An 11,971-nucleotide genomic window follows, 5' to 3' on the forward strand; every position below is an offset into this window, starting at 1 on the left:
TCATCTCTGTCTGTCAAGTAAATAAATAAAATCTTAAAAACGAGAAAAGAAATATTGTCAAAGATCAGGATATAATAAAATAATTTTATTGCCGCACAAAGAACATCCTTAGGTGAAACTTGGTTTAAAAAAAACAGAAACCGGGGCACCTGGGTGGCTCAGTGGGTTAAAGCCTCTGCCTTTGGCTCGGGTCATGATCCCAGGGTCCTGGAATTGAGCCCTGCATCGGGCTCTCTCCTAGGGGGGAGCCTGCTTCCTCCTCTCTCTCTCTGCTGGCCTCTCTGACTACTTGTGATCTGTCAAATAAATAAATAAAATCTTTTTTTTTTAATAAATAAATAAACAAACAAACAAACAAACCAGAAACCACAGTGAGAGCGAGCTGGAGAGCACTACGACTACTATGAGAACAGCTACATACCAACAAGCTCATTAACCAATGGCCTGAACTTATGCTAAGGGCCCGCAGTTCTAGCTACCATCAGTGCAGATGTCAATAAATGTCAGTGAAAAAATGGTGCAGTGGCACTGTGAACTTAGTTTTGACCTGGTAAACCTTCTAAAAGGATCCTGGGGACACCGTGGGGTCCACCGACCACACTTTGAGAACAACTGCTCTAAGGTGATGGCACTGATGTAAACCTGAAGCTGTTAAGATATTTGATGTGAGCTCATCTAACGCCTCTGTTTAAGAGAGGAGTAAAATGAGGCCTAGAAGCATTTCCGAGCTCAAAGAAATGACTAACATCTGATCTCAGGTACCCCTAATTCCAGTCTCTCCATGACACCTTATCCCCCTCTCTCCTTCCTCAGAAAGACAGTCTGGTTGCAGCCTAATTTAGGTTTGGTATATCTCAAACTTAGGAACCAACTTAGTTCCATGGCTGATTCATAGAGGCCCAAGTCTATTTCTTTTTCAGGCCATAAATAGGCCAGAGTTGAGCCAGAACTGAACTGTTCTCTAAGGATACAGGGAGAAGTCAAGTTTCTAATCAGAGTCTGATTCCCAATTGTCTAAGGCAGGTCACACTGCTACTCAAGTTACCTATGCAGAAATTGAGCCCCAGGAACGAATATCTCAAAAGTCCCATGGTGAACCCATCACAGGGCATGAACAATCAGCACCAGGGTTCCAAGTCATATTAGCACTAATATTATCAGTTTGAGACTACACTATGTTGAGAGTTACTCTTCTGGTCTAGTTTTCAATTCCCTACCATTTATATAGAAATGACCTATCAAACAAATCACTTTATCATAGCATTTAGTATCTGAAGCTACAAAGAACTGCTCATCTGTTGGGGTAAAGAATATTAAGCTCTCTTATCTCCCGTCCTGCACAGTATCTGAGCCTACAGTGGACAGTCAAATCATGGTTGTCAAATGCTGAATAAAATCCAAGGCAAGCTTAATTTTTAAATTATAGTCTAATAAGTGTCACAAAATAGAAATATTCTGGCCCTGAGAACTAAAATTTATAGCAAGGGCAAGCAAAGTCCTGCCCTGGGGTCAAATCCAGCCCTTGACATGTCTTTATAAATAAAGTTTTGTTGGAACACAGCCACGTCACTCCTTTGCATATGGTCATGGCTGCTTTTTGCTGAAATAGCAAAGTTGGTAGTCACAACAGAGATCTCAGAGCTTATGAAGCCTAAACTATTTATTTTTTGGCCCTTTCTGGGATAAGTTTACTGACCCCTGATTTAAAGGAAAGTTGAAAAACTTAGAAATGAAATATACCCTTTGCTGGTTTCTCTTCTGAACAGGTGCCTTCCTCTTCCCTACTCCACTGGTGATAGGTAGCAGAATAGCATCCCCCCAAATTATGCCACTTTGGGATAAGGATTATTTTGAGCTGAAGGCAACTGGGAAGAAGCCGATAAAGAAAGGCTCTCTCCCTCCCTCTAATTTGCCTAAAAACAGAACATACACATTTATAAAGGTGACCCTCCTTCCCTTTCTACCAAGGACAGCATTTAATCAGCAGAGATAGCTCTAGACCCTCATCAGCCTAGAGAGGACACCAGAACAATCTATTAACAAACTTTACTTACTCATCCTTACTCCATTAGTTAGTTCCCCCATGTGTCTGCCTTTTAACAGTTTGCCATCCTAGAAACTCAAAGTCCTTTTCCTTTGTCTTACCACTTTTCTAAAAATTTGTTATTCATTTGTTAAGATGTTATATAAGCCCAAATTCCAACCACAACCCCTCTGTGTTACCCATGTCTGAGTGCTCCCATGTGTATGTGTAATACATGTTAATACACTTGTTTTTCTCTTGTCAGTCTGTCTTTTGTCAGTCCAATTTACATGTTCCCACCCAAGGAACCTAAAATGGGTAGAATGAAATTCCCCTCCACATGCCCTAGGAAGATGCCCTTTTTTCCCATGTTACTCTTGCTCCAGGTTCCAAAAGGAAGTATCTATTTCCAATCTTACTTTAAGCTATTTACTACAGAAAGTTTATTGGGTTGAAAGGCATGAAATTTTGTTTTTCCTAATATAGCCAAATAATGACAATTTCATATGGTTCAACACACTCTGGCATTAACAGCAGATTTCTAAAGACTCTGTAGCTCCAATGTATATTATCCAAACCCATCAATTTTCCATAAAGAGACTATAGAAATAAAATCAGGAAAAGGAAGTGCGGTGCTTTCTTCCCTTCAACAGAGGAAACCCTAACAAAATAAGTTTCAAATACTTAAGTTATTAGTCTACATTTTTACTAACAAAGTCACATCTGATTGGAGCTTTACTTTTCAAAATCCTTGCATCTGACCCTGACAATTTTGTGAGATAGACAGTTTATAGAAGAGGAAAATGACAAAGGAAAGGACCTACTCAGTCATTTGGCCAAGAAGAAGGAAAGCTGGGCCCAAACCTGGGCCTCCTCTCTCCTAGTCCACCCCTCAAAAGTTAACAAAAGTTGTTGTTCCTAATTTGTTTCCTACTACCACATCATTCATGCAAAAATCTTATTCACATCAGTAATACTTCTTATTTCTGACAGTGACTCTCCTGCAAGCAAAGAGGGGAGGAATACTCAACTGCACCTACAAGATCAGGGTAGGGGAACAGAAAAACAGAAAAAAAACAAAAATGCCAGAGATTTTCTCATGCTTCTCCCTACTTTCCCACTGTACTACTCTCAACCCCCATCATTTTTAAAGGTCCAGGAATCACTGATTTCACAGCTGTATACTGGCTGACCATCACAATTTTTTGCATGAGTAATAAGTCACCTCTCTCTTGAGGCTGGAGAGCTGCCACTTACCAGTGTCCTTCCGGATCCTATATAGAAGAAGATGTCCTTGTTTGGTGCCAACAAGAAGCCATTCCTCTGGAAGAGAAAAGAGTGGAGAAAAAGGTCAGTCAGCTTTAGCAAAACCCTATTTCTTGAGCTGGGGCTTGTAATCAGAAATCAAAGGGGCCAGGAAATGAGTTTCTTTTGATAGCAGGTGTTTTGCAAAGCTAAGGACTATTTATATTCCAGAAATGTTTGAGAAGCAACCCATCAAAAAAGTATCATTACCAGACATATTAGAGAATAAAAAATGTCCTTGCCTTCAGTGTTTCAAAATTAGACTAACCAAAAATAGGATGCAAATTTATAAAATCATAAAATGGATAGTGTAAACATGAAACTAGGTAACTAATAGCAGAAACAAAACTAAATGGCATCCTTTAAAGGTTTAATGCTTTTACTTTAGGGAAAATAAGAAGTGCTACCAATATTAAGCTTACAGAACTCATTATCTTAAATGACGGTCTAGCAGATATAAAAAGAAAGTGTTGACAAAGATGTGAAGAAATTGGAATCTTCACATGTTGTTGGCAGGAATATAAAATGGTGCGGCCATTCTGGAAAACAGTCTGGCAGTTCCTCAAAAGATTACACATAGAGTTGTCATGTGACCCAGCAATTCTACCCCTGGGCATATACACAAGAGAAATGAAAACATATGCCCACAGAAAACCTTGTACACAGATGTTCAGAGCGGCGGCATCTCTAACAGCCAAAAGTACATCAATTGATGGATGGATAAACAAAATGCCGCAAATCCATCCATACAATGGAATATTAACCAGCCATTAAAAGGAATGAAGTGTGGATACATGCTTATATAGGGATACATTCCTATATAATAGGGATGAACCTGACATTATTCTACATGAAAGAAGCCAGATGAAAAAGGCTACATATTTTATGACTCTATTTATATGAAATATCAGAGTAGCCAAATCTATAGAGACAAACAGATTAGTGGTTGTCTAAGGCTGGTGGGTTTACAGGAAAACGGGGGAGTAAATACCAATGGGTATGGGGTTTTTCTTAGGGTGATGAAATGTTCTAAGACTGACTGTGGCAAGACTTGCACTGTACTAAAAAACCACTTAACTGTACATTTTAACTGGGTGAATTGTATGGTTGTTGAATTACATCTCAATAAAGTTCTTATTAAAAAAAGAAAACTGGTCTACCCCAGCGGTTCTTTGGTATATACCAGAATTAATTGAGGATTTGTTAAAACAGGTTGCTAGACCCTGCCCTCAGTTTCCAATTCAGCGGGTCTCACAGTGGGCCTGAAAACATCCATTTCTAACAAGTTCCCAGGTGACGGTAATGCTGCTGGTTCAAGGACTACATTTTGGGAGACACTGGTCTATGCTAAAAGAGGCTCCAATAGGGTTTAAATAATTACCCTGTCAGATCTATATTAACTCATTCAGGGAAGTTAAGCATGTACAGATACTTCCTCAGCTTTTGGACACTATAAAAGGTCATTCATTCCTTTCATAAACTCTCTTGATCCTCTTGGATAATGGTACAAACAGATAAACTTTATTGAGCATGTGTTGTGCTCCCGGAAACGCTAAGCACATATCACATGCTACTTCATTAATCCTCACAAGTATCCTTTGGGGTATGTCCTTCTTATAAATCTCCATTTCACAGATGAGGAAGTTGAGGCCTAGGGGATAAGTAATTTGTCCAGAGTCATACATGTAGGAAGATGTGTGTAGAAGCGTCAGGATGTAACTACAGGCTGTGATGCAATTATGAAGGCATCCTATGTCAAAAGAATGGGTGTTGGCCAGAGGTTGTCTGCAAGGCACTGGCTGTATTTATAAAAATAGGCCAGAGGCCACATCAGGAACATTTTTCCAGGTTGATGTCCTCAGTCTTCCAAAAAAATATAGTGATTCTGACTTCTCTTGTGTTTTAAAGCAAAGGCAGGACACAGAAAGTAAGACAGTATGTGCTCTTAATGACATTAAGAGAAATCAAAAATAACACTGGCTCTAAAGGAATGTTGGAGACTTATGTTGGAGCAGAACACAGAAAACAAAGAAACAAGTTCACAATGCTTGCTCTGTAAAAGATATTGTGCTTAGAATTCTACTTATAGTTATCACTGCACTGAGCAATTGGTAATACTGAAGTTGATTTCCAGGACCCCCACTGCTATTTCAGATTTAAATAAAATGAGGTGGAAATTTTTTTTAACTCACTTATAACATACATAAAAATCTATAACCAAAAGGCCAAAAGAATATTCACCATCTTCCCCACTCTTCCCTCCCTACTCTGCTCCCCAAATCCCTACCAGCTCCTGCTTTCCTTTATCTCTTTTAACAGCCACATCTTAACACTCAGGTCTGCAATTCCTATCAATTTTAGCTCTACAAGGTAGCTTGCAAAAGCCATATCCCAGTCCCTCCAGGGACCCCTGTGATGGCCTCAACTGGTCTCATTATATGTGTCTTTCCGTGTTTGCTGTAGGTTACCTAGAGCACATCTGTGAGACTGTCACACTGGTGCTTACATCCTCAGGAGCACTACCAAAATATGAAGTCAAACTCATAAGCATGACATTCAAGGGTCTACTTTCCATTTTATTGAAATGTTTACTTGCCAAGAGATGTTATTTATCAAACATCTATTGGTCAGAAAACAGAATCAGACATATTCATTAAAATTTTTTTAAAAAATTTTTGAAGATATTTATTTATTTATTTATTTGAGAGAGTGAGAGAAAGCATGACAGGAGAGAAGGTCAGAGGGAGAAGCAGACTCCCTGTGGAGCTGGGAGACCAATGCAGGACTTGATTCCAGGACCCCAGGATCATGATCTGAGCTGAAGGAAGTCACTTAACCAACTGAGCCACACAGGAGCCCAAATTTAAAAATTTTTAATTGAGGTTTTATTTAACCCTTTTCACATGTTCATTTGAAGGTGCTAAGAAGGAAAAACCACTTATTATACATATAAAGTATTTTAACAACTTTCCTTTAAGTAGTAAAAGCACCACACACACATTACTTAGCCTCACACTCAAGGGAAAACAGCACATTACCCAGATGCATTCATGGCACACAACCTTGAAGAGGCTTGATTTGGTTAGAGAAGTCAGGGGCGGGGCGGGGGGCGCTGGGTAATTTTAGCCTGTTAAGCATCTGCCTTCCACTCAGGCCATGATCCCAGAGTCCCAGGATGGAGCCCTGCATGGGCTCCCTGCTCAGCAGAGAGCCTGCTTCTCCATCTGCTCCTCACCCCACTCCTGCTCTCTCTCTTTCTGTCTCTCTCTCTCAAATAAATAAAATCTTTGAGAAAAAAAATTTTTTTAATTAAAAAAAAGTCGGTGGGGGCTCAGGTGACCACAGGACCTGACCCATGTTTGGGCCTCCACAGTCTATGACATGTCATCATATAATACAATCATGGAGGCAAAGCACAGAGAATGAGAGGTTTGCAGAGCAGACACAGAATGGAATAGACAGTCCCTTCCAAGATTCAATACAGCAAATCAGAAAGTGGGACATACTACAAAAACGGTGTAGTCTGTGGGTAACATATACATAAACAAATGTGAATCAGCCCTAGAAAACTCCTAACAGCCTAATGCTGAGCCACAAGGTTGGACTTTTTTCCTCCTGCAGAATGAATAAGTGCTGGGCCATCTTGCTCATAATTACCCTAATGAAACTTCGTCCAACTACAACCTAGTCCAAGCTCATGTGATAAACAGTTCCATTCCTGGCCTAATGCTGGCCACTGCAGGGAATACAGAAATGAAACAGGTAGTGGTCACTTCCCTTTTTGAGGTCATAGAGCAAAGAACAGTGTTTCTTAAAGCATAAGCCTGTTTAGCTGCATCAGAATCACCGAACTTACTAAAAATGCAAATTGCATAGTGCTGTTCCCAGAGATTCTGACACAATAATTCTGCAGTGGTGACCTGAAACCCACATTTTTTAATTCAGTTTTTTAATTATATGATGCATCTATGTCGTTCCAATGCTAAAACTGTAGGAAGTCTAGCTTGCATCCTTGTCCACTCTCCCTGTTTTCTCCATCTGCTACAGGCAACCATCTTAGTCCTTTTTATCCTACTGTTTCTTTGGAAAATAGAAGAATGAATGTGTAGACACACATACAGATACACAGATACAAACGCACATCTGCATTTTTTTTTAACGGGTTCTGAATATATATTATATTTTGGGAACCAGGGTCCAGAATAAGACACGATTTACTGGATATGTGACCTTGGAAAAATCACTCAGATTCTCAGGTTACTCCTCTGTAAAATGGAGATATTATTTCATAAAAGTTTAATAAGGATTAGTACTCAATAAATGGAAGCTGTTACTATTAATATCAATTAATATTCATTCATTCAACAGATTTAATGAATACCATTATAAGGAACTATTCCAGGAACTACAAATAAAAGCAATGTACAAAACTAAGTTCCAGCTCTGAAGGAATTTACATTCTAATATGGAGAGAGACAATAATATAACATAAAATAGCATTAGGTGACAATCCATGACAAGAAGAAAGATAAGTCTGAGTAAGAATAGCATCTTTTCGGGCGCCTGGGTGGCTCAGTGGGTTAAGCCGCTGCCTTCGGCTCAGGTCATGATCTCAGGGTCCTGGGATCGAGTCCCGCATCGGGCTCTCTGCTCAGCGGGAAGCCTGCTTCCCTCTCTCTCTCTCTCTCTCTGCCTGCCTCTCCGTCTACTTGTGATCTCTCTCTGTCAAATAAATAAATAAAATCTTAAAAAAAAAAAATAGCACCTTTTCTTTTATATAGCATCGTTAGGAAAGGTCTTGCTGATTTATGTGACATTTCAGCAGACACCCGAAGGAAATGAGGAATGAGTTCTGTAATATTTAGAGCAAGAGAGTGCCAGGCAGAGGAAAAGAATAAGCGCAGAAGCCCCGAGGTAGGTACGTGCTTTGTGTGTTATGGAACAAGGAAGACTGTGTGACTAGTAGAACGGAGCAGGAGCTAAGAGCACAGATGAGGTAGATGAGGGTAAGCAACCACAGGCCTGATGATGTCAGATGTAGAAAGCACAGAAAGGACTTTGGAACTTATTCTAGTTGTGACAAGGAGCTACTGAAGGGTTCTGAGTAGAGATGCAATCAGATCCAGTTTTCAAGGGATCACTCTTCCTCTGTGTGGATAAAAGACTAAAAGTGGCACAATGACAAACACAGGGTGATCTGTCAGAGGACTACTACAGTAATTCAGATGACAGAGGTGGTGCTTTCATCAGAATAGAAATAGTGCAGATAGAGACAAGTGACTGAATTCTAGACTTTACCTGGAGGTGGAGCAGATAAGATTTGCAGACAGACTGGATGTGGTGTATAAGAGAAGTGAAGAATGGTTCCAAAATCATCAGCAGAAAATGGGAACAGAAATGTCATTTGCTGAGATGTGGGATACAGGGGGACAAGCGTGTTTTGGGAGAGTGGAATCAAGAACCATTATGGTCATGCCATTAGACACCATTTGAAAGTGCTGAAAAGGCAGCTGGATTCTACAACTCTGGAGTTTAGGGAGAAGTCATCATCATCATCATCAGTATCCCCATTTCCATTTCCCAAGAGATGGATTATGGTGTCTCTCAAATATTGTCTGGCCCTGCGTGATCTGGCTTCGGGAGGATCCTGGATGAATTTTAGGTAAAAGGGGTAACAACTAGATATACCAATATTCACTGCTGCTTAAGTCTGAAAACAGCTGAGTCAAGAGGTGGTAAATAGCCTCTTGCAGACCAATACCTACCATAGCATCCTAGAAGGTATAAGCATTTCTCCTGTAGGCTGGGAGATGTAGAAAAAACTACCTAGCATTTCAAAACTATCTTTCTGAAAAGCTAAAGTACAGGGAATCTTTATAGTGTGACAAAATGGACTGTTGAGAGGATAAGATACGTGTACTACTAGTTCCACAGTGTATCAGTCAAGGATTATGGCAAGCTAAGTAAAGCATGTTAAGCAGCTGCATTCACCCTTTCCAGAAGCATATGTCCTAGGCTGAGCTGGGTACCCCTCCTCCATGCTTCTATAATAGGCAGCATATGCCTTCAGTATCATTTATCTTGTATCATAATCTGTTCTTATGACTTTGTCCCTCACTGTGTGTCCTAGGAGCACAGACACTGTTTCTTATTCATCCCTTTATCCTTGTTTTCAGCAGAGAAACTGCGCCATATAGGCATTGAATATATATCTGATGAAGAATTAGGGGAATGTGTCCCTTTGTGCAGCATCAAGTCTTTCATTTTTTAAATTTCTTTTTCTCCTCTATTTATTTTTTATCTTTGCTAAGCACTTAATAACAGAAAATGGAGGTTTTCTTGAGATATTCGGAGGAAGCAAGATTCTCTCCTTAACCCAAGGGACTAGGACAGCTTACCGTGAAAGCATGATTTTAAAGAAGCCCAGGGCTGCTAGAGGCAAGACTGTACACATTAACATGAAGACCTGTAGTGAAAGCACCCTACTGAAAAGCCTGTGAAGAACTCTGCAAGACTGCCTGGGTGGCAATGTCCATAAACAATGCAGAAGATGCCAGGCACCACCAGATTCCATCAGGCCCATCTTGGGTATAGCTTAGTATAAGATCTGATGAAGCATTCTGAGACATCTTTTCATGGCCCTTATTTCTAGTACCTGGACATTAACAAGAAAGACTGAAATTATTTGTTTGGTCTTTGGTGACTGTTATCAGACACAACCACTCTAAAAGCATAATGTTCATAATTAAGAGTCAAGGTTTAGACCCCTGAAACCATTTCTATTCTAGAGCATACAAGAGATGCCGGCCCTGCTTCTGTACTGGCCGATCCCAAGAGGATCACACAAATTTTTAATAGGTTAGATTTCATGACAGCCTCGAATGATGCTCTTCTACCCACATAGTTAAGTAGCTTGGGCACTTTGAATATAATGCAGTCAACCACTTGGCTAGACTGAGTTTAGAACAACAACGTGAGTTACCTACAATAATAATAAGTGAACGATGAGTGATCACTAAGGAAAAAAGGCATATGGTGTTAACGCATTCAGTGCCCCTAAAATAGTGTTGTTCTTCATCTAGAAAACAAGAGAATCATCCGGGCAAGTTCAAGTCCCGGGCAAGTTGAAAACTCCCCACTGCTTGCCCCTCCAAACTGAAGACTTATTGGGTCTCGAAAGGAGCCAAAGCTCAGTACAGCTAATAAGAAAAGCTCAACCTTCAACTCTGTACCGAAAGCAAGAGTAAACGTACTTAAAATGACTGGGTTCCGGAGAACTGCCCCAACAGTCCCACTGCGCTCGGCGTAAATGCCCTCCCTCATCCCAGGTCTTTCGGAGAGTGTCCGACGGGAGTTTATACAGCCACATGCCCGTCCACTTTCCCAGCCTTGTGAAAGGTCGGAACAGCCTCTGCGCCGACCCCGCCTCGGCCCCTGGAACCCTCAGCTCACCCCAGGCAGCCAGACAGTCGATCTGCAGAGGTAGCTTTTCTAGGATCGGCACGGGCTCGAAGGCGTCGTGCATGGCGGCGAGCAGTCACTTCAGCAGCCTCACCCGTAATGGGTCGGGCCGGGCCAGGCCTCAGCCGGGACCAGCCCAGTGGAAGGGCCAACCGTGATGCTGGACCGGGACCCTACCTACAGGCCATACGACAACACAGCCATCAACACCGGACTTCCTGCCGAGCTAAGCCCGCCTCTTCCGCAGCAGAAACCCCGCCCCTTCCGCCCCAGCTTCTAACGCGCCTTCGAGGAATGCTGTGGCGTTTGGGCCACCACCTCTACTGGGGACCCAGAGCCTCTCTGTCATGGAACCGACTAGCAATGGGGTTAACAAAAAAGCGGGGCTGGGGGCGGGGGGAGTTCTTAAAACTGCCTCAGGCAGTGTAGCATGGTGGTTAACTCGGGCTTTGGCTTGCTAGCCTGGATAGCTAATTTCTGCCATTTAGGAAATTAACTGTGACGTTTAATCAATCTCCAGAAGCTTTGTTTTCTTATCTGCAAACGGTTGGTAGTGTTCCGTACTAACTCAGCGTTGTGGGCGCTTAGCAACTCCTGACCCACTCTAAACACCCAGTAAATGGTTTTTGCATTACCATTATAATCACAACCTTACCCTTTTTTAAAGGTTGTTCCAGGGCAGTAGTTCTCAAAGTGTGGTCCCTAGGCCAGTAGCATCAACACCACCTGGTGACTTCTTAGAAATGCAGTCATGGGTCTCATTCCTGACTTACTGAATCAGAATATGGCAGGGGGGGCGGGCGGGGAGTAGAAGTAGGTGTCAGCAGTCTGTGCTCTAGTAAGTCCCCAAAGTGAGTCCATGCACTTTAAAATTTGGAAAACCACTGCAATAATGATGCAAACCCACCCCCACCCTCTGACACCCCCCCCAAACATCCGCAGGAAATAGGAGGTAGGTCATAAAAGTAAGCATTTGGGTCTAAAGCAAAAATGTAAATGAAAAAAAGGGTGAGTCTATGATAAGTTTAAAAAAAAAAAAAAAAAAGAACGCCTGGGTGAGCCAAGTCAGTTAAGAGTCTGCCTTCAGCACAGGTCATGATCCTGGGATCTTGGGGTCCTGGGATCCAATACCACATCTGTATCCAGCTCCTTGCTCAGCAGGGTGCCTGCTTCTGCCAGCTG

General features: G+C 41.6%; 1 protein-coding gene across 1 annotated transcript in view; it reads right to left on the bottom strand.

Moving 5' to 3' along the window:
• Positions 1–11,009, bottom strand: part of VPS39 (VPS39 subunit of HOPS complex) — a 46,434-nt gene extending 35,425 nt beyond the window's left edge. The window contains exons 1-2 of the mRNA XM_047737462.1: positions 10,781–11,009; positions 3,281–3,346 (exon numbers count right to left, since the gene is read on the bottom strand). Coding sequence (XP_047593418.1) covers positions 3,281–3,346; positions 10,781–10,853 — 139 coding nt within the window. The 5' untranslated portion in view covers positions 10,854–11,009. The remainder of the gene's footprint in view (positions 1–3,280; positions 3,347–10,780) is intronic.
• Positions 11,010–11,971: the final 962 nt, after the last annotated feature.

Source organism: Lutra lutra, chromosome 7, assembly GCF_902655055.1.
Source record: "Lutra lutra chromosome 7, mLutLut1.2, whole genome shotgun sequence".
Classification (NCBI taxonomy): domain Eukaryota; kingdom Metazoa; phylum Chordata; class Mammalia; order Carnivora; family Mustelidae; genus Lutra; species Lutra lutra.